At 37.6% G+C, this 21,882-nt stretch overlaps 4 protein-coding genes across 9 annotated transcripts; 2 read left to right on the forward strand and 2 right to left on the reverse strand.

Annotated features, from left to right (window-relative positions):
- Nucleotides 1–3,670: 3,670 nt before the first annotated feature.
- On the forward strand, nt 3,671–8,969 carry LOC114758056 (probable ADP-ribosylation factor GTPase-activating protein AGD8). Its single transcript, XM_028947062.1, has 8 exons — nt 3,671–3,834; nt 4,044–4,162; nt 5,112–5,544; nt 5,680–5,943; nt 7,041–7,166; nt 8,280–8,378; nt 8,472–8,850; nt 8,878–8,969. Exons 1-7 carry the CDS (start codon nt 3,766–3,768, stop codon nt 8,577–8,579), a joined length of 1,218 nt encoding a protein of 405 aa, XP_028802895.1. The 5' UTR covers nt 3,671–3,765; the 3' UTR covers nt 8,580–8,850; nt 8,878–8,969.
- A 1,884-nt stretch (nt 8,970–10,853) lies between these two features.
- On the forward strand, nt 10,854–15,040 carry LOC114757994 (ubiquitin carboxyl-terminal hydrolase 20). Of its 2 annotated transcripts, none has more exons than XM_028946976.1 (8): nt 10,854–11,772; nt 11,856–11,976; nt 12,076–12,186; nt 12,655–12,824; nt 12,970–13,299; nt 13,420–13,542; nt 13,910–14,435; nt 14,535–15,040. In XM_028946976.1, the coding sequence occupies exons 1-8, from the start codon at nt 11,107–11,109 to the stop codon at nt 14,837–14,839; spliced, it is 2,352 nt and encodes a 783-aa protein (XP_028802809.1). In that variant the 5' UTR covers nt 10,854–11,106; the 3' UTR covers nt 14,840–15,040. The 2 variants fall into 2 exon arrangements, with proteins under 2 accessions (XP_028802809.1, XP_028802810.1); XM_028946977.1 differs by having other exon boundaries at nt 10,855–11,772; nt 14,544–15,040.
- A 1,427-nt stretch (nt 15,041–16,467) lies between these two features.
- LOC114758006 (glycine-rich cell wall structural protein 1.8-like) lies at nt 16,468–17,801 on the reverse strand. Of its 5 annotated transcripts, XM_028946996.1 has the most exons (3): nt 17,439–17,801; nt 17,197–17,240; nt 16,468–17,136 (listed from the first exon to the last, which is right to left on the reverse strand). In XM_028946996.1, exons 1-3 carry the CDS (start codon nt 17,761–17,763, stop codon nt 16,657–16,659), a joined length of 849 nt encoding a protein of 282 aa, XP_028802829.1. In that variant the 5' UTR covers nt 17,764–17,801; the 3' UTR covers nt 16,468–16,656. The 5 variants fall into 5 exon arrangements, with proteins under 5 accessions (XP_028802829.1, XP_028802828.1, XP_028802825.1 ...); XM_028946995.1 differs by having other exon boundaries at nt 16,468–17,240; XM_028946992.1 differs by having other exon boundaries at nt 17,197–17,801.
- Nucleotides 17,802–20,367: 2,566 nt separating this feature from the next.
- LOC114758044 (glycine-rich cell wall structural protein 1.8-like) lies at nt 20,368–21,204 on the reverse strand. Its single transcript, XM_028947048.1, has one exon. It carries the CDS (start codon nt 21,202–21,204, stop codon nt 20,368–20,370), a length of 837 nt encoding a protein of 278 aa, XP_028802881.1.
- Nucleotides 21,205–21,882: the final 678 nt, after the last annotated feature.

Below are 21,882 nucleotides of genomic sequence, written 5' to 3' on the forward strand. Positions count from 1 at the left end.
AAGATCTGTTGGAGGTAGTGTATGTTCCTCAAGAATTTCTTATAAGTTGGTCATCTAAAAAGTAGAAAGTGGTTGCTAGATCTAGTACTGAGTCAGAATATCACTCTGTGGCTAATACTACAGCAGAACTTTGTTGGGTTAAGTCTCTCCTCTTTGAGCTCCACCTAAAACTCAAACATATACCTATCATATGGTGTGATAACACTAGTGCAGTAGCTTTATCTTCCAATTTTGTACACCATGCCAAGATTAAACATATTGAGATTGATGCTCATTTTGTAAGAGATCAAGTAATGTCAAAGCAATTAAGTGTTTGATATGTTCCTATTGAATATCAAATTGCTAATTGTCTTACAAAACCTCTTTAGCATGCACGATTCTGGTATTTGAGAGACAAGCTAGGGGTCATTACAACTCCAACAAGAACAAGTCAGATTCTTGGTGAAAGGGAGAGGAATAGAAAAGAACCTTAAAGTAAAGGAGGGAGTTAAGAATAAATAATATTCATTATTGTATTATTTTTTGCATTTGTATCTCTAAACTGTTCCCACCAATGGGACACATGTCATATATGATTGTACACTACAACATATAAATAGAGGAGCACATGCCTAGAGCATATTCATTCTAGAGCATTATCATTTTACTGATAGTAATTTCTGTTATCGATTCCCCTATCATCAGGTCACCAACTTCCTTGACTTTCCGGCACTAAGCAGACATCAACTCTATACAGTCTTACAATTTGCAAAGACTTGTGTTTTTGGTAAATAGTCATCCGAGCCTGGTCAGTGTGACCCCCTTTATGAGGAGGCAAGAAATTACAAAAATCAGTTTAAAAAATCCAGTTGCAACTTAATCCCCATAATTTAGTCATTTAAATATTAGTGCATATATTTTAGAAAACAAAGCTATATATTTAATTGAGCTTAGAGATTAAAGTTTTCAATGATTAAAATCATATAGATTGAGTTGCAGCGAGTTAAAATTTAAGGACTGAGTTTCAACTAAGTCAACTATATAGCTAAAATGAACTGCGTCAAGTTAAATTTAAGATCTGAGTTATAATGAAGTCAAAACTATAAAATTAATTTTTTTGGTACAAAAAACTATAAAAATAAATTTTTTAAAAGGGCTAAAGATGAAGATGCAAAAAAAGCTCTATATATTCATTGAAAAAAAAGAAGAACCCGTAATAGCATTGCTGGCTTCAATCCATTCAGCATTAGCCCAATTGGCAACCCAAAAATAAGAAGCCACAAAGAATAGAATCCCCATTTAAGAGGCGCATATCTTTTTGGCCCAAAAAAAAAGAAGGAAAAATGACCACAAAATACATATAAAAATTAAAAAAAAACAAAATAGGCATTCTAATAAGCAAAATGACTAAATGGACATGAGGTACCAATTTGGAATTTTTACTTTTGGCATAGAGATTGAAATGTCCATGGAGTGAGAGATAAAGAAGCTGAAGGTGAAAAGAAAGCAAACAGAGAAAGATATTGATGAAACACACATAGAAGGAAAGAGAAATGTTAGAAATGCTACTATCTTACTCCTCTGTATCACCATTCTATAGATATTATTGATTTGCTGGGTTTTGATTATGGGTAAGAGGGTTTGTAGTAAGAGAGGGAGTAAACTTGTAGGATTACGTAAGTGAGTAGAGAAATTGATGGTGGGGTTTGGGTTGTTCATTTTTTTGGTTGCTTCATGGTGAAATAGGGATAGGATTATTGGGTTTGAGGGTTTATATTTAGTATTTGGTAAATGATGTAGCAAAAATCAGAAAATAGTGGTAAGCAATTACGTAATGTAACTGCTGTCATATGCTTGTTAGTTTTTGGTAAATACCATTATGTGAATGGTATATTTCATCACACATGTAGTTAATCATGAAAGTTAATGGTTTAATGTTTACTATGATGTACTTCAAGTGCACGTCAACTAAATGGTTTATTTATGCTTATAAGTTGCCATCTGGTGAAAATAGGTTTACAAAACCCATTGAGAAAGTGGTCACTTTCACTATGAAAATTGTAAATTCCACTATGTGTTTTGTAAAATTCAGTGTAAAATTTTATTAGTGGTCGGAAACAGGTTACCTATCTCCCAAAAATAAGTTGCAAAACCTATTAACAAAGCTGTAATTTTTACTAAAAAAGTTGTAAATCCCAGTATATGTTTTGTAAAACTCAGTGTGAAATTTTATTAGTTTTTAGAAACAAGTTGCCCATCTCCTGAAAACAGGTTGCAAAACCCATTTAAGAAGTGGTCATTTTTACTACAAAGGTTATAAATCCCACTATGTATTTTGTAAAATTCAGCGTGGAATTTTATTGATTCTTAGAAACAAATTACCCATCCCTTGAAAATAGGTTGCAAAACCCATTTAAGAAGTGGTTTTCACTACGAAAGTTGTAAATCCCACTATGTGTTTTGTAAAATTCAGCATAGAATTTTATTGGTTTTTAGAAACAAGTCGTCCATCTCTTAAAAACAGGTTGCAAAACCTATTGAAGAAGTGATCATTTTTACTATGAAAGTTGTAAATCTCACTATGTGTTTTATCAAATTTAACATGGAATTTTATTGGTTTTTAGAAACAAGTTACCTATCTCCTGAAAACATGTTGCAAAACTCATTAACAAAGTGGTTACTTTCACTACGAAAATTGTAAATCCTAGTATGTATTTTGTAAAATTCAGGGCAAATGGTTTAATAATACTAGAAAATCAGGTAGCTTCACATTCCTTGAAAACAGGTTTATGCGAAGAACAAACACGAAACCAGAAAGAGGAATGCTAGACAATAACATTTTAAGCTTTGGGGACCCATTGAAAATGCTTTATGAAAAACAATATTCAAACTTTTTATTTGTTTATCACAGTTGGCATTACTTCATCGACCTCCTCGACAACGGCAACATCAGGGAGTACGAGTTATTTCAGGCAGAACAATGTACTTCAATGACGGTAACCCACTTCAACGACGATAATCTACTCCTGCGACAAGGGCAATGTAATTTCAAAGAACCCTTTTCGATTATTAGAGGAACTTGGATTTAGTTTTGTCAAGTGGAGGAAGTCAGTTTCTCCCTTTCTTCATCACACAAATGCACTTCTCAATTTTCAAAAACAATCAGGACATTTCAGTTTTTACACCAAAAACGTAAATTTCATATTAGTATCTCATGCCCATTTAGTCATTTTACTTATTTAAATGATTGTTTTGTCTTTTTGATTTTTATATTGTATTTTATGGTCATTTTCTCAAAAGAAAAACAAGGGGGGTTTCCTCCATGTGGTGACTCAGTAACGAGGTCAACGTCACCAGAACATGAAAAGCGTTACGGTGGCGTAACGTTGTTACCGGTAACAACCGCCACCTGCAGCCACCAGCTGCTCGCCTGCCACCCCGTGCGTAACAGAGGACGACGACGTTTGTGTCTTTTTTATTGTATTATTATTCACAATAAATTATGATTTGTCCGCTTTGATGTTGCCATTTGCTTGATACAGACAACTACAATTCACCGACTGCCCAGAAATCGAAACTGGAAACTCCCTCAATTCTTGCTCGAGGGCATTTTCGTCACTTAATTCTCCACTTTCCTTTCTCTAATAAAAGCCACCCCATTTGCGGTTTCCCCTGCCATTTTAGCCCTGTATTGCTCAGGAGGTGTTCGGTGTTCCAGCACCCCTGAGGGATATCCTTTTACACCCCCCATTTCCTTCTCCGTTCCCGATCCCATTCCTGTCTCCGATGGCCTCCGACAGCTTTGCCGACAAAAATGCTGTCTTCAGAAAACTCAAGGCAAAGTCCGATAACAAGGTTCGTTTTCTTCTTTCTTTCTTTTTTTTTTGAAATTTAACCGGGCCCGTCGTCATGTTATGCTTCCTTTAAATCTTATATTTCTTTGCTTTCCTTCTATGATTTTTACTTTGTGTCATTTCATTGCTGTGGATTTTGCGAGATCGGGTTCAGATCTGCGCTTTATTTTCTCTGGATTTGAAATCTTAATTTTTTTGCTTGTATTGCAGATGTGTTTCGATTGCAATGCAAAGAATCCAACTTGGGCGTCGGTTACATATGGGATCTTCCTCTGCATCGATTGCTCGGCTGTTCATCGCAGCCTTGGTGTGCACGTCAGCTTTGTGAGGCAAGTTGAATTATCTGGTCTCTTTTGGGGAGGCGAGTGTCTCTTATTTGCTTATTTGGCTGTTGAAAGTCGTTGATTTGCTTCGTAAGCAAAACCATTCTTTTTTGTGTATGGGGTCGTGTGTTGCAATGCGAGGAGGATTCCCTTTTCACACTAAAGAGTTAAGCATGTCGATGAATTTAAAACTGTGCGGTGCCACTTTTAGCTAATTTGCAAATTGAATTGTCCAAGCTTAATTTCATATCAACAGTGGCTATAAATCTGGATTCTGCATTTAGTATATCATTTCATGTGTCGTTATAGGGTATGGAAATGATTGCAGATATTATCTCTGTGCCATGAAATTTTGGAGGCATGCAAGTGTATGACTGTATGTAATTTTTTTCCTCAATGGGTTTGCCTGCTTCATATTGGAGATCTAATGGGAATCAGGACTAGCCTGTCTCTGTCACGGGCTTTAATGCTTTATTTGCAAGTATATAGCTGGCGAGTTCCTTTGTGGTTTGTTTTGAAGTTTATTCCTGCCTTTTCTTCTATCTATTGAGGGAGCTAGTGGCTGGTTAGAGGACCATCTATGAAATTGAATGGCATCTTAGTTGTCAATAGACGAAATCAACCTGGAGCAAATGAAAAAGCTTTATATATTATTCCTTTGTTATTTCTAATGACACAGAATAGTTATATCTGCCAAAATTTTTTTTCACCCTATTGATTATGGGACGGGTATATATTATTTTCACATCCTATGAATGAATAATTTGAAATGCTTGGTAGTTGTATGATGTATCATTGATTAATAATGTTCCATCCTTGTGTATGCTTTGCTTTTGATGATTTCCTTACCCAGTTTTTTTGTTAGATATACAAAAAAGGAGGAAGTAGCAGAATTTAAGGAAAATGAAGAAAGATGCATGCCATGAATCATGATAACCATGTCCTTTCTATGCAGATCTACAAATTTAGACTCATGGACTCCTGAGCAGCTGAGAACAATGAGCTTTGGAGGAAACAATCGTGCACATGTTTTCTTTAAGCAACATGGTTGGACTGATGGTGGAAAAATTGAAGCCAAGTATACATCTAGAGCTGCAGAGCTGTATAGACAACTTCTCTCCAAGGAAGTAGCTAAAAGTATGGCAGAGGAGGCAGGTTTGCCATCCTCACCTGTTGCTTCTCAGTCTACACAAGTAGCTAATGGACTTCCTGAAGTCAGAACCAATGAACCGCCAAAAGAGAACATTATGGAAAAGCCAGAAATGCCTGAGAGCACTGCTTCCCCTAAAGCTTCTCATACAACAGTTTCCAGTACTGTCAAGAAACCTATTGGTGTCAAAAAGGTTGGCAAGACTGGGGGCCTTGGTGCTCGGAAGCTTACTAAAAAGGTATGCATACAGTTGTCTTGTTCCCATATTTTATATGAAAAAGGCATCATATAAGTTTCCAATGGTTGAACATTTTTTTTCCTCTGCTTGATTTTAAGATTTGCTCTGATGACGAATAATTTTGTTGAAATACAGCCAAGTGAATCTCTATATGAACAGAAGCCAGAAGAAGCACCTGCTCCCGTTCCTTCCTCATCAAGCCATGCCTTGGCGGCTGGCCCATCCTTGACATCTCGGTTTGAGTACGTTGAAAATCTCCAGTCATCTGAGTTAAATTCTGCTGGAGATTCACACGTACTCAGTCATGTGGCTGCACCAAAGTCATCGAGCTTTTTTGCTGATTTTGGTATGGATAGTGGCTTCCCAAAACGGTCTGGGTCAAACTCCTCAAAAATGCAAGTAAGTTGTATGGACCGTTGCATTTGTCTCTGTATAGTGTAACTACTGCATGTAGTAAGGATATTTTGACCACATACATCCACATGTTGAATTGTTCTGAATGTTGCTTTCAGGGATAACTATGGCATATGCGTCTAGATTTGTGCATTAATGCATACTAGATTAAATATATGAAAAGATATGCATGTTATGTATGTTTTGAATGCATTAAGAGCATGTTTTGTTTGTTGTTGGCCAGATAAGATTTGCTTCAACTTATAATCTTGTTAGTAAGTTTCGTTTCAGGATCTCATGTGGGCATGTACTAAAGATGCATACTGTCTAGTCGTATGAACGAATCTGCATGCTAAGTGTTTGTTGAATGTTGTAACACTAACATGCATGTCTGTAGCTGTCAAGGAGCAGCATAAATGATCAGTTTGGAAGTGACATGAATACAAGTTGGGATGTCGTGCTTGATAAGACGATGGCATGATATCTTAATCTTGCATGGTATTGTGTGGTTAACGTAGTGGGAGAATTTTTGGAAAATTTTTAAATTGCAATATGCTAAACCATGGAATCATGGGGGGATTGCAGGAACCTTAAAAAAAAATAAAAAATCCTGGATTCATTTTAGAAAATAAAGCTTCAATATGCTAATTGCCTCAAATAATGATAGAGTTAATATTCTAGCCATTGAGGTCTTATATACTACCTACGGTCTTAATTATAACAGTTAGTTGACTAATTTGAGGAAATTAAGGAAAGAAGTTAAGTTAGTTATTTGTAATAAATATGTGTTGTCTTTCCTAAAATATCCTTGCTAATCAAGTGTGTTGGCTAGAATTACCATTGTTAGAAGGACTACCTTGGAAAAAAATACATAAATATGAGAGACAAAATGAATTAGGGTTTTATTTTTAGAACCAAAATAAAAGTCAAACGAGGTCTTATATTAAGAACCAGAGGTAGTAACATTTTTACATGGCTATCTCAGCTGACAGTTTTATTTCTGGCAAGACATATATAAAATATGTAGACAAGTGTTCTTACTGATGAATGTAAATTTTACTTCATATTTGGTTTTCAAATTCTGAATTTCTATATCTTATCAGATTCAGGATTCTGATGAAGCAAGGAAGAAGTTCTCAAATGCTAAATCTATATCCTCAGCCCAATTTTTTGGAGATCAGAACAAAGCTGCAGATGCGGACAGTCAAGTTACTTTGGCAAAGTTCTCGGTAATTATTTTTGCTGTTAATAATCCGCTTTCAATTTGTCTGACTAATATTAGCATGGAGATTTTGGGTATTGAGTTTGCATTCAACGGTTTTTTCCCCCCTTTATTTTCTCAGGATTAGTTCCTCTAAGCTTGGAACTCATATTATGATAGAAAGAATGTGAAGGGCCTGGAGATATATTAATGAGTTTACATTAAAATGAGACGGAGGAATTCAGGAATATATGAATTTGTGTTCTCAAACTTCCCTTTTCCCCCACTTGAAACAAAAGCAATGGTCAGCAAATTATTTGTCGTTGTGGCATGGATCATTGTTTATCATGACTGAAACAGGAAGAAGGCCTGGAGTTATTTCCAAACATCATTTGGGAAAAGTTGTCCACAATTGTGGCATCACCAATGCTGGTTTTTTCTTAATTATGCTTTTAGGAATTAACTTGGCTATTTTTCTCTCTTGTCAATGGGGAGCTTAAGGGATCAACTTATCAAGATCATCAATAAAAAATATATTTTTTTTAAGAATTATATAGTGTAGCTGACTTCCTATACTTAGTGTGTTTGGATACCTTCCTAAAAGAACTTTCATCATGTTTAGCAGTAGCAGAAAGGTTACCTTCCCAACCAACAATTTGTTGGATTTAGGAAAAATACTTCCAGCTTGTCTCCCAAACACACCTAATGCACGGGCCAGTATCTAGTTATATTGAATTGAACTCAAATGCAAATTCGAACTTGTTAAGATCCGCAAGGTCCTCTTAGATGGTTGCGCAATGATGTAAGAAAATTACTGTGAAAAAAAGAAGAAGAAGAAAATTACATGTGATTTTGCATGGTTCCATGCGCAATTTCACTTGTTACCTCATCATTGACGCTGTGGAGCGAACCCTTGATCACGTGGTGAAATTGATTACAATGTTTGTCATAACCTAAAAGGGCGAAGTTCCTTCTATGACTTATGGAAGAAAATTCTCTTCATTTTCTTCAAGAGTTTACTGGGTACCAAGCATGATCAAATACTTAAGCAGTAGTTGGTTTTAGCATCCTAATAGCAGGAAGAAGCTTTGATGTTAAAGCAATAGAGTCTTAACAGTATTTATCTTCCTGTTTTGTTTAGGGTTCAACTGCCATCTCTAGTGCAGATCTTTTTGGTCATTCGGCAGATCCCTCCATTGATATCAGTGCAAGTGACCTCATCAATCGTCTATCTTTTCAGGCATGCTTTTTCAGATTGATGAATTGAAACTTGGCTGTTTTGTCATTGTTTGTGCTCCGTGTCGTGGTGGTAATTGAGTTTCTTGTTTTACAGGCACAGCAGGATATCTCTTCTATCAAAAACATTGCCGGAGAGACTGGGAAGAAGCTGAGTTCTTTGGCATCCACTTTGATAACAGACCTTCAGGACAGAATCCTCTAATCCTTTATGTTCTGTCTGCCAGAAAAGGCTTTGCTGTTTATTCCAGATACCAGACAGTTATGTTTCCAATGCAATAGAAGAGCTCAATATACAATTTTTTTCTTAAGAAACAAAAATAAGATATTATAATATTCAGGCTTGTCGCAGGTGGTTGTTTCTATATATATATATATGTAGCACAGGTATTGTTTTGACTTTTGAGCTTCCTAATATGTTCAAGTATTTTAAATTAGTCAATATCATGCAAATTTGTAAGTTGTAACGAACACAGGTCAAAAAAAAAAAAAAACGAACACAGATGTCCTCTGCATCAGTTAGAAGTTTACTCTCCCGTAGACATTTCTGATTTTGCTGGGCCATTTTGTGAGTGAATAAGTTTTTCTTTGTTTATGGGCGGGCCGAGTGTGGGTTTGTCAAACCTGAAACTTGATGATGCGGATGTGATCATCAGACCAAATATGAAAGCTTTAGAAATCAAATTTCAAATCCACCAGCAAAAAAAAAAAAGGAGAGGAATTTGAACGTTCTGGCTTGACGGCACAATGCCTTTCTAATAAGAAAAACATTTGCTTGTTCTCATTATTGAATTTTTTTTTTTGGGGGGGTGAAATCTTAGTATTTGTTTTTGGTCAGGTGAAATTTCAATGGTTGATCTTTATGCTATTTGTTAGTATCAGAACATAAGTGGGGAGGAATTTTCCAATTCGTTTGTAACGAATTTATATATTACAGTGATAAACATGTATCGTGAAAAGTTATAATCACTGTCAATTTAATGGCGTTGGTTGGCATTCATTAAAAAAATATAGAACAAAATAAAGAAAATTGTAACATTGATAATTGCTGCCCCTAATATTAAAAAAAACAGAGGAAAAATGAATAGTGAATTGATTGACTATGAATCTCCCTTGTTGTGGGGAGAAATTGTTATTTTGCATAAAATTTGAGTGTTTAATTAGTTTTCATTATTTGGATGGCTAGGGATGATTTGAAATTAATTATTTTCTTGCAGACAGGGAACAAGAAAAAGAGAATCCAAAGCCTGAAAGTGTTTTTCAGATTCTTGTTTTTTTTTTCAATATTAATAAAATTGTTCTTGTGTTAAAAATAATTTTATTTAAACAAAGTCATACTAGTACTACCTTCAATTCTAATTATAAGAGCTAGTTAATTAATTTGAGGAGATTAAGAAAAGGAGTTAAATTAGTTATTTGTAATAAATATGTGATGTCTTTTCTAAAATATTCTTGTTAATTAAGTGTATTGGCTATAGCCACTATTGTTAGAAAGACTATATTGGAAAAAAAATGTATAAATACGAGAGATAAAATGAATTGGAGTTTTATATTTAAAACCAAAATAAAAGTCAAACAAGATTTTATATTAAAAACCATAGGTAGTACTCCTCCGATCCTTAATATAAGACCCATTTAACTAATTTGATTAAATTAAGGAAGTGAGGTAAGTTAGTTAATTATAAGAAAAGTGACATGTTTTTCTTAAAACACCATAATCATTTTTCTTAATACCTCCTCTTCCTCTTCTATTTGATTATGATTGAGGGGATATCCATATGGGTAATTCAAAGAAAATTGATAAATATAAGAAATGAGTCTTATATTTAAGACCAAAACCAACTTAAGAATTGGGTGCTATATTAAGGATTGGAAGAGTATCACACAAACGTCAATTTACAGATAGGGACAAAAGCATTTTTTAATAAAACTTATTTTTAAAAAAAGGATTTTCCAACACGAAATAGGCTTGGGTTGTACTAGCTGGCAGCTGCTAACTCATTTATTAGTAAAAATATCATTTGATTCATAAAGAAATAATAATTTCACTGGACTTAAATTTTAATGATAAGCAATAAAAGGAAAAGGTTGGAATGTTCGTATATTTGGTTTAATTAACATTTCGATTCAATGAGTATAAATATGAGAGATTTGGATAGATCTGATCTGACAGGTGATAATTTTGGATGAATTTAGAGTCTCATTTCTTTTAATTATTTATCTCTAAAAATATCTAATTATCTCTAATTCCAGGGCCATCTTATTTGTAACGTTCGAATTATCAGGATAATTTTCAAATGATTTAAAATGATTTTTATGGTCTTTTATACATCTATATTTATTATTATAATAATAAATTATAATTATTTGGAGAAGGCCCTCGATCACCATGTTCGCGTGTAGTTGGCAGAACGTGAGAGAGAGAGAGAGGGGGCGAGAGCGAGAGCGCGCAATGTCCCTTTCCTGAAATTTTTGGTGCGAAGGGGCAAATGCGAAATTGGGGATCGTTTTCCCTCTCTTTTCAAAATCTCTCTCCTCTTCAAAATTCTTTGGTTTTGAACACTTTTCATCTTTCCCTCTCCTTCTTCTCTCTCCGTTTTACTTCAGTTTCCCCCAATTTTTAAATCCCAAACCCTTGCAAATTCCTAACTTAAAACCTTTCAGCCCTAATTCCCGCCTCTTTTCGCCATTGCCCAACGATCCCGCTTCGCTTCACAAATTCTGATTTCGTTATGTACGTCCATCCTCCTGAAATCCTCCAAGCTAGGTTTTCAGATTCTGTTCTCGGCGGAGTACCCTTCAACGGCGCTTTAACGATTTCAGAGATGCCGGCTTCGGAGGCAGCTCTAACTGGGTCTTCACCGTCTTCGCATTCTAGGAGTCTTGATGGCCTTTCTTTGGTTCCATATGTGCCAAATCAGATGGGGGTTTCAGCGTCTTCATCCAGTGAAGCCCAGACGGAGCGGATCAATGCGTCCTTACCATCCAATGTGGGTGCATCTCACCCCTATTTAGGTTCCAAAACCCTAGATGATTGTTCCACTTCTGCATCAATAGAAATCTCAGCGCCTTTGGTGCCTCAGTCATCAACTCTTGACAAGTCGTCACTGCCCATGGCAACGGCTCATGAGAATAGCTATTACCTCCCATTCTGTGATTCCGGTGGGGAAGATCGAGGTGATGTTCCAGAGCCAATTCGATCGGTAAACAATTTATCATATTATCCACCTTTATCGTCTTCCCAGCAGTGGCCTTCGTGGCCCGCATCTTCACAGCTCCCCCCAAAAGAAACTTGGAATTCCGAGCTCACTTCTGATGAGATCTTGGTTCCATCTGAAGATACTGGCACGCCTTTGAACAATGGGTTTAATGTTTCCGGAATTGTACCCTTCACGGTGGTATGTTCCTTTATGTCTGTCTAGAAGATGATTGAATACTAGTCCTGTGGTTCTTGGATTTTGATTAGTTATTTGCATCACAGGGTGCTGGGCTTGAAAATCTTGGCAACACATGCTTTTTCAATGTTATCTTGCAATGCCTCACTCATACTGTGCCACTAATTCGGGGTCTTTGTACTTGCAGTCATACTGCACCTTGTGAAAGTAAGGCTTATTTCTTATTTGGAATGCCATTCTTGATTTAGTGCACATAATATCTTGTATTTATTGTGAGGTTTTGATTTTTGGATTTGGGAGTTTCAGGTGGTATGGGTGGATTCTGTGTTCTTTGTGTTCTTCGTGATCACATTGAACTTTCGTTGAAGTCTTCTGGAAGAATTCTGTCACCTCTGAAACTTGTTGACAATTTGAATTGTATCCTTTTCTTACCACAATTTAAGGTTTTATAAACTTTTCCTGCATCTTTCTGTTGCTATTAGTTATGTTACCAATGATTGGTATGGAGTATTAGGCAATGCTTCTGAAAATCTTGCATGTATTGGGCATGCATGTCTATGTGAATGCTAATATGTACCTCAAACAGTAGCTGGGATTTATTATTATTATTGTTATTATTTATTTATTTATTTATGTTATTTGGTGTATTTATATCTGATTACATATTGTGTCTAGTTTAGTTTAAAGGTCTCCAGTTGACATCAACGGCTAATGGATAAGGACCTAATTGTTAGGTGTCTATATTGGAGCTTTGCGTTTTCTTTGGTGTAAAGGCTTCCAGATGATATTAATGGCTAATGAATAAGGACCAAATTGTTTGCAAGCCCGGCTCCAATGGATGAGTACCTTATTCTTTAAAATGCTGTTTTCCATGACCGGCTATAGATTTTTCTTCTTTTTTTACAAGATACCAGCAGGAGGATGCCCATGAATTCCTGCAGTGCTTCTTAGATAAACTGGAAAGATGCTTTCTAGATTTGAAGAGAAATAGCAAGAGTTGGGAACAAGTTGACAATCTAGTGGAGAAAATATTTGGAGGTCGCCTCATCAGCAAAGTATGACAGAAATCTCCCTTTGTTATTTTTTTTTAAATTGTTTATTTCTAACTAATTAAATTAGTGTTATGCAAATTGATTTTTTGTTCAAGGTTCATAGTGTTTAAGTTGTTAATTATTTCATGTCTTGACTTTCATATTTCAGCTTCAATGTTGTAACTGTGGCCACTGTTCAGACACTTATGAGCCTCTCATTGACTTAAGCTTGGAGATAGAAAATGTGGATAGCCTTCCAAGTGCTTTAGCGTCTTTCACTAAGGTAGAAAAGATAGATGCTAAGTTTATATGTGATAGCTGCAAGGAAGAAGTATCCATGGAGAAGAGGCTTATTTTGGATCAGACACCTTCAGTTGCAACATTTCATTTAAAGAGATTTAAGACAGATGGGATATATGTTGAAAAGATTGATAATCATGTGGATTTCCCTCTAGAATTGGATTTGTTGCCTTATACCAATTGTAACAAGAGCAATAATGTGAGTTGTTATGCATTTCTCCCCCTTTTACCTTCATCTGACATTTGCAAATTATGGTTTTGGAGAGCTCTGGTTTTCATTTATTGTTTAGCATTGTCTGAATCTCCATCCTGATAACAGGAAGCTCTGAGGTATGACCTGTATGCCATTGTTGTGCATGTTGGACTATCATCTACTTCTGGGCATTACTTTTGTTTTGTCCGCACTGCACCTGACTTGTGGTATCGGTTGGATGATTCCAAGGTAATGTCTAAAAATTAAACTCTCCCCTGCTTACCTTGCCAGGATTTATTTCTGCTATGAAATGAGATGACACATAGGATATCATTCTTTCTCTTTATTACTTCCTTACATTTGGGGCTTTCTGGAGCCCTTTACAGTAAAGGATTTATATATTATTGAGATTCAATTATTTCCTTTAGGAGATTTAGAGATATTATTGATTTGCAAAGGGGTTTTGCCAAGATTTCGTAATGGCATGTTTTTCCTTCTTGATGTGCACGCATAAATGTCAACGTATTGGTAGATGCGATAGTTGAAATTTGCCTTTTAAGTGATCTCTTATTTACTCGTGGTGAATAATTTTTTTCTTGTTTGATCTTTTCTGTAGGTTACTAGGGTTGCAGGAGATTTTGTGCTGTCTCAGGAAGCATACATATTACTCTATGCTCGACAGGGCACACCATGGCTATCTGCCATAATGGATGCTTCAAGCCCATGCTTCGCCCCAAGTGTTCTTAATACTTCTCCGAAGTCAGTTTTAGACAATGTTGATGGCTCGTATTGTCCTAATCCTAGCGAGGCAAATTTTGCAAGTGGTGGTGCAAATGAATCCCAAGGAGTTTCCCAGCAGATGCCTGTTTATTCTAGTGGAGGATTTAATGAAATGCTCAATGATTATATGGATTCTTATCTTGAAGCTGGACAAGTTCACTTTGAGTTAAATCCAAGTACTGTTAGTTCTAACGGCTATAAAGAAGAAACCGGCGATGTCCAAGTGCCATGTAATGAGGGAAATGGTTCCATGTCCTCACATGATGAAAAAGGTCATCAGGAGGCTGTTGATATTAGAGAGAATGATGGTTTCCGTCCTTTAACTCCACCCAGCTCCCCAGGTCCAGATTCTAATTCTCCAGGTAACTTGATGAACTTTTTTTGGGGCCAAAATTAATTTTTTTTTTTTCAATGCTTTGTTTTTCTCCATGTTTTGGAACGGTATCTAACATCTGAGTCAGAGCTTTTAGATGTCACTTGCCGCATTCCACGGGATCATTTGAAGACGGAGAATCATGAGAGGGGTAAAAGACTATTAAATAAGAATGTGGATGATTCTGAGAGGAAAGAAGCTATGAGATATCTTAGCAAGAATGTGCATGGTTCAAGGAGATCAAAACTCTTGGGTGCCATGGCCGGTGGGCCCTCCCATGAAAGTTATTCGATAAAAAAGAGGAAGAAATTGGGTCTACAATGCAAGAAATCCATAACTCCTGGTGACCGTAAGAAGTCAAATCATGGTTCTGTCATGTGTGCTTCGAGATAACTCTCCTGAGGCTTCTGTCAGGGTAACTAGCGTCTTTTGGAAACAGAACTTTTACCGAGTTCTAGTGAAAATTTGCCTTCATTTTGCTAAATCTTGTCGATAAATACAGGCAAAAATGTATAGCTTGAGGCATTCTGCTGGCTCGTATTCTTGAATTTAATCACCAAGCGAGTTCTGCAATACAAATCGGCGTAGAATTGACGTGTGCAGTTGCCATGTTGTCCCCCCCCCCCCCCCAAACAAAAAAAAGGGAAAAAAAACTGCTAGTTAAACGTAATAACCTCAGGTTTTAACATGATGGTAAAATATGCGAATATAACATTTGACTGTTGACTGATTCCGAAACCGCAAGAAGGCATGATCCAGCAAAGTTGTGGGGATCTGTGTCCTGAATGCTACCAAGTGTCATTCAAGAAGATGCACGTACTAATATCTATGGGGGGTGTTCAGGACCTGACCTTGAAGCATTTGGTTTCTTTAATAAATGTCAAATGGGTTCTTGTGTACGTCTAAACTTGCGATTTATTCCCTGAAAAGAGGATCGTAGTTCAGTGGAATTTTGAACACAGCGCTCAAATGACTAATGTGTCTACCTGATGCTAATCATGAATTGAAATCCCAAGTGAAACTGCGTGAACCGGTTCTAAACCGGTCCTAAATCACACATATTGGAATTGGTGAAAGCGACGCTACTTTGATGAGCATAACCTCGACTATAAGCATAGAAGTTTTCCTGGATTTGACTCTGCATCACGTCAAATTTATTACTACCTTTTTCTTTTTTTTGGACTTACAAGAGGTGGGGTTCGAACCGGCAACACGTACACCCACTTACGCACACATACTAGTCAGCCAAGTGGCCAGTGATACTAGCTCCCATCTTTTAATATAAAGTATTACAAACTAAATCTTGTATTAAATAGTATCGCCATTTTTTGTATGGATAAGTAGTACTTTCTTATGCCGATACAGTAGCTATAACCTTCTTTGGAATACTGAGAGAAAAAACGAACATATTTTAATTAGTCTTGTTCTTTATATAGAGGTTGGAAATCAGACCTCCGACTATTATTTATTTAAAAGATGAAAACTTCTAACACTTCTTTTCAATTAAGTGGATCATGTCAAATTTATTATTTGAGCACATGATATATTCTTACATAATTTATTCCGATCAATATGGCAGACATTTACAGATCTTTGAAGAGAAAGAGCTAGTATATATACCAGCCAAACCACAACTATTAAACTCATTTCTCTTGGGTGGTTTATCTTCATTTATTTGGAAGCAGCACATGTGACAGAAAATTGTAAATATCAATCAATGTATACATCTAAATTTAATGTATATATGCAAATTGTTTTCATATGGCCCTTCATCTACAGTGAGAATTGAGAATTCACGATCTTATATTTTTAAAAAAATCACTGTATGGTAGCTGGGGAAATTAATTTATATTATATTTATAGTTTCATCCATTGATTGGTAATTAAGTTTGACAAATTAAAATTCCGAATTATTAAGCATTATCCTATTCCAGTGTTCTGAATTAATTTGATAAGAATGAAGATAGAACAAAGTATGAATAAGATTAATGATAATTATACTTTGATCAGGCACCCAAAAATAAAATGAGATAATTTACTTTTGTGTAAATATTAATATTATCAGCTAAGAAGCAGCGTAGCTCAGAATATTATAATGATACTGCAATTATCTATGGTAGACATATTTTCATTACATATAAATAGTAATACCAGGAAAGCGAAAAACATATGTTTTTATTAATATGATTATAATATCAATATATTTTTACTCAATTATTCTTGAATGTTGATGCGTCCAAGCAGATTCCATTTACGTCAAGGGTGATAGTGAACATAATAACCACCATGGCCTCCACCGTGTCCACCTCCTCCTCCGTAACCACCACCATGTGCACCACCTGCCCCGTATCCTCCTCCACCGCCAGAGCCACCTCCGCCACCTCCGCCATATCTGCATTGCCCCCACCAGCACCAGCTCCTCCGCCACTTCCATATCCTCCTCCATGAGCTCCTCCTTCACCATAGCCGGCGCCTCCACCACCTCCACTTCCCCCTCCTCCTCCGTACCCTATGCCATGCTCTCCACCGGCGCCATATCCTCCACCACCTCCACTACCCTGGCCTCCGCCATAACCACCACCATGCTCCCCTCCTCCACCATAACCTTCTCCAGCTCCACCACCTCCATAACCGGCACCATGTTCTCCTCCAGCGCCATAGCCTCCACCACTTCCTGCTCCACCGCCACCACCGTACCCGGCACCATGTTCTCCCCCAGCTCCATAACCTCCACCACTTCCCGCTCCTCCTCCACCTCCATAACCACCACCGTGCTCTCCCCCAGCTCCATAACCTGACCCGCCTCCACCACCACCACCGTGGCCTCCACCAGCTCCTTCACCTCCACCATATCCGCCACCAGCACCACCACCTCCTCCATAGCCACTACCATGCTCTCCACCACCGCCATAGCCACCCCCTGCTCCACCTCCTTGACCACCTCCATAACCACCACCGTGTTCCCCTCCTGCACCATAACCAGCACCACCACCACCACCACTTCCACCCCCACCTCCATATCCAGCACCATGCTCGCCCCCACCTCCATAGCCAGCCCCTCCTCCTCCACCACGCCCACCACCACCACCACCTGCACCACCATATCCTACGCCCCCACCTTCTCCACCGCCGCCACCACCTCCATAGCCAACAACTCCATGATCTCCTGCAGCTCCATAGCCGCCGCCGCCACCAGAGCCACCTCCATGTCCTCCGCCATAGCCAGCATCAAAAGTGAGAAGGGCCCTCCTTGCAGAACATAAGCCCAGAGCCAACAAGAGAAACAAGGCAAGAGTGGGAATTCTGTGAAGAGCCATGGGATTGGAAAAGAAGAAATCCCAGAAACTTGGTTGAGCGAAGGAGGGAGTGGGGTGGGTATATATAGGGAATGAAGCCGCGTATAAAGGAATAAGTGGTTGAAGGGCACATGGTACGAGAAGTTGGATGACCCCACAGTGTGGCCCAATATACAAGCACACAAAGATATACACACTAACCCACTCACTCCCCTTGTTGTGTGCTTCTGCTGTCTTCCACATCACCATATATCATTTTGCATATCTCTTCTATTCTCTTCAATTATTTTCCACCAATTCTTTCATACATATAGATGTTCAGTGAGAGTTTTTTATTAGGCTTTAGACACAAATCTTACTTTCCCCACTAAATCCTCCCCTGCCTAAATCTCTAGCTGCCACACCTGGCTACTGCCGACTCGCAACTTTCTGCTGCAAATTGCTCTCAGTATTTTATGTGTCTGTGTGTGTATAGAGATATATATAAATATATATTCTCCATTAGACCAAATAGTGATTACTTGGTACCTTTGCCGTTTCCCGGTCAAGGAGTGTGTTTAACACATATGCTACTCAAGAGATCAATTAAATTGCATGAATTAGAAGGTGATTGGAAGACCAAACTTCACCAGATGCAAGGTAGATAGGAATTATTAATACATATATGTATATATTGACCGACGTCAAGATGAAGAAAAGAAAAGGTAATTAAAGGTATTATAAGGCACATGAACATGCTTTACTGGTATGGTTTAAAATCATAATTAATTAATTATATATTCCTCCCAAAAATTTTACGTGTGGAATCACCAATACCATAAACGTTGCATGCGTCTCTTTACCTTATTGCACAAGTATTTCCATGCAAGCTTACGGAATGCGATCATAAACCTATCGGAAACTTCATAGTTTTCAATTTCTGCTCAATTACCGAAGAGTATAAAACCAGAAAATGCAGGTTCGACCTTCGGGACCCTCTGTCATACTGGTCTTTCTTCTTGAAATGTTTTGCAATATCGTCAAGTGCCACATTGGCATTCAAAAATTGGATTTTTTTTTATAAAATGGAACCAATTACTAATAACTAGCATTAAACTGCATGCTATGCATACGTATGATATGATGCTCACAAATAAGATAGTAGTATTTGAGCATGTGTAGAACATTATTTATGAGGTCATTATGAGCGTCAGCAACGACCTTTAGAAAGATCGATGCACATGCATCCCCAACTGTGTGCTTCTTTTAATTGGTTGCTTAAACAAATATTCTTTTGCACTGATGAAGAAACCGCACTTTGTGATGTTGACGTATGTGCGTGTTATCAAAAGCCGCCTACCTTCTGTGCTGCACCATGAAGTGGCAAGCTATAGGCATCCTATTTGGTTAAATATGATTCAATTCCCTTATTTTAGTAGTAATTAATCAAGCATATATATCAGATGTATGTAATCCTCCTTATCGTATTCATGCCTTAAAATTATTTGATAAAATAAAATTCCAATGATTTCTGATATTGCCATTGTTTAATGAGCACATTAATTAATTTTAGGGAATTTGACATGATTTCCAAAGATAATGCATATATTTCCTAATACCTCAGGAAATACGGGATAATATAGTGTTATATATATATGTTTGATACGCCAAAAAGTCATTTTAACAAAGAAAATGAGAATAAGCATGAGGAAGAGATTTTCCAGAATACCTATAATTAATGTCAAAGGACCAGTGGTGGATAATCAATGTTCAGATATCTTACAGACGGGAGCAAATTCTATGCTCAGCACAATGATAAACATGAAGTGCTCATCGTAATTTGGACCATCCAGATTGATTTTAGATAGTTCAGATTGAATTTAAATTTTTTATATATTTTAATCAATTTTTTGCTTTAGTAGATACAGAATTTAAAATAAATATAATATTATAACTAACATATCCTTAAAAAATAAATTTATCATTGGAAAAATTGTATATTAAAATTTTAAATATGAACCATTCATATTAGATTTGGATGGTTTAGATTGCATTACAGTGATGAGTATTATGATAAGCACTGAATAAATGAAGAGCTACAAAATGACTAATATTAAAATGACTTATCATTAATATTAAAAGAGCCAGAGTACGGGAGGTTCACATAGTTTTCAGGAATTTAAACAATTGAATATATGGAGTACTCCTTTCATGCCCTGGTTATTCGTTGTATATATGGTAACACGAAACTAATTAATCAGGTGCTCTTCGTTTCGTTCAGATTTGACTACTTTTTCGTGTTTAAGATTACATATAAACAGATTATGATAGAAGATTATTGTAAAATGAAATCGAATAATGCATATACAGTATATATATTTTTATATATTCGATAACTATATTACCTGTGAAACTGTGGAATTTGATACGTATTGTTGAGAGTTGAGACCATCTCAACTGGACATTCACGTAGCAATATATACAAGTATCACTGAATGGTTTAATATGAGCGCCCCATAATATCCTCCTTATTTTTTTGACCAAGATAATATCCTCCTTATTGTTGTTACTTTATACACATGTATATATTTATATACATGAGGATGAGAGGCCACATTAATATTATGGCGCGCCATCAACTCAAGGTTAATATCCACCACCTACGCCAATTCCGCGGCCAGCTCCAAATCCGACACCTGCGCCGCCACCGTATCCTCCTCCAGCACCAGCTCCACTGCCGCTCTCACTTCCACCTCCATCACCGCCCCCAGTACCATATCCTGCACCAACTCCTTGGCCACTTCCATTTGATCCTTCCCCTTGTGTTCCTCCTGAACCTCCTCCTCCGATGCCACTGCCACCTCCGCCTCCATATCCTCCACTATTTTTTCCTCCACCGCCGTATCCGCCTCCAACTCCTTCACCTCCTCCAGCACCGCCTCCACTGCCGCCCTCACTTCCACTTCCACCACCGCCTCCAGTACCATATCCTGCACCAACTCCTTGGCCACTCCCATTTGATCCTTCTCCTTGTGTTCCTCCTGAGCCCCCTCCTCCGATGCCACCGCCACTTCCGCCTCCATATCCTCCAGCTCCACCATTTTCACTGCCAGATCCCGTTGCACCACCGACTCCGCCTCCACCACTACCACCTCCAGTGCCACAGCCTTCACTTCCTCCACTACTAGTGCTTCCTACATTTCCGCCGTCCCCAGCACCTCCTCCTTCCCCGTAGCCATTTCCACTTGCACCACCACGCCCCCCTCCTTCAGCAGCTCCATATCCGGCACCAACACCTGCACCATTCTCACCACCAGCTTCTCCTCCACCGCCATAACCTCCAGCAGCAACATCGTGGTTGCCCTGACCTAGACCAGAGCTGACATCGCCCTTGGGAGTAGTGAGGAGTGTTCGAGCGGCAGAGCATGCAGCTAAACCCAAGAAAGCAAAGAACACAAAACCGACAAGTTTAGTTGTAGCCATGGGAATATACTCAAGCGTTGGAGTCCAACAATTGTTGGTTTTAGGTTTAAAGAGAAGATCGATATGTATATGTAGGGAAGGGTGTTGGAACGCAAAAACACATATTGTATCTGTATATTGCTGAAAGTGAAGTTAGGTCGCATGTCCCGACAAGGCAGTCCGATCGATACAAGTATGAGTTCTACATCACTTGCACTATAGTGTGCTATATATTGCTGTCGCCCAGAAGAGTTTGATTTTTGGATCGTTACAAATGAAGCCAGAGGTAGCTCGTCCTTCGAACTGATTTCCCAGTTGGACTATTGATGTATTTTTCCATTTATTAACGGAATGTACCTGTTACGGTATTACCTAATCCTAAACAAAATATAGGAAATTTCAGCAAGTTATTGTAAGCAACTTATTTAATTCACATATACTTTCGTGCCACCTGAACATGATGCATTCAATTCCCAGAAAGTAAATATGATTGTATTGTTATTGTCAGAAAATTACTAGAGGGTGAGAGGGTTAGTCTATTCTATTACAACTCACAAGAAAGAAGGGGAGAAGGGAGAGAGTCACTGATGTATTTCATTTCTATTCATGGTGGCCACCATTGTTTATAAAGTGGACAGTTGAAATATTTACGATAGAAAATACACCATATTCTATTCATCTTTTGAATAACGTAATTAA

This window comes from Neltuma alba, unplaced genomic scaffold (assembly GCF_004799145.2).
Source record: "Neltuma alba isolate B1F8T4 unplaced genomic scaffold, ASM479914v2 tig00010661_pilon, whole genome shotgun sequence".
NCBI classification, from domain to species: Eukaryota; Viridiplantae; Streptophyta; class Magnoliopsida; order Fabales; family Fabaceae; genus Neltuma; species Neltuma alba.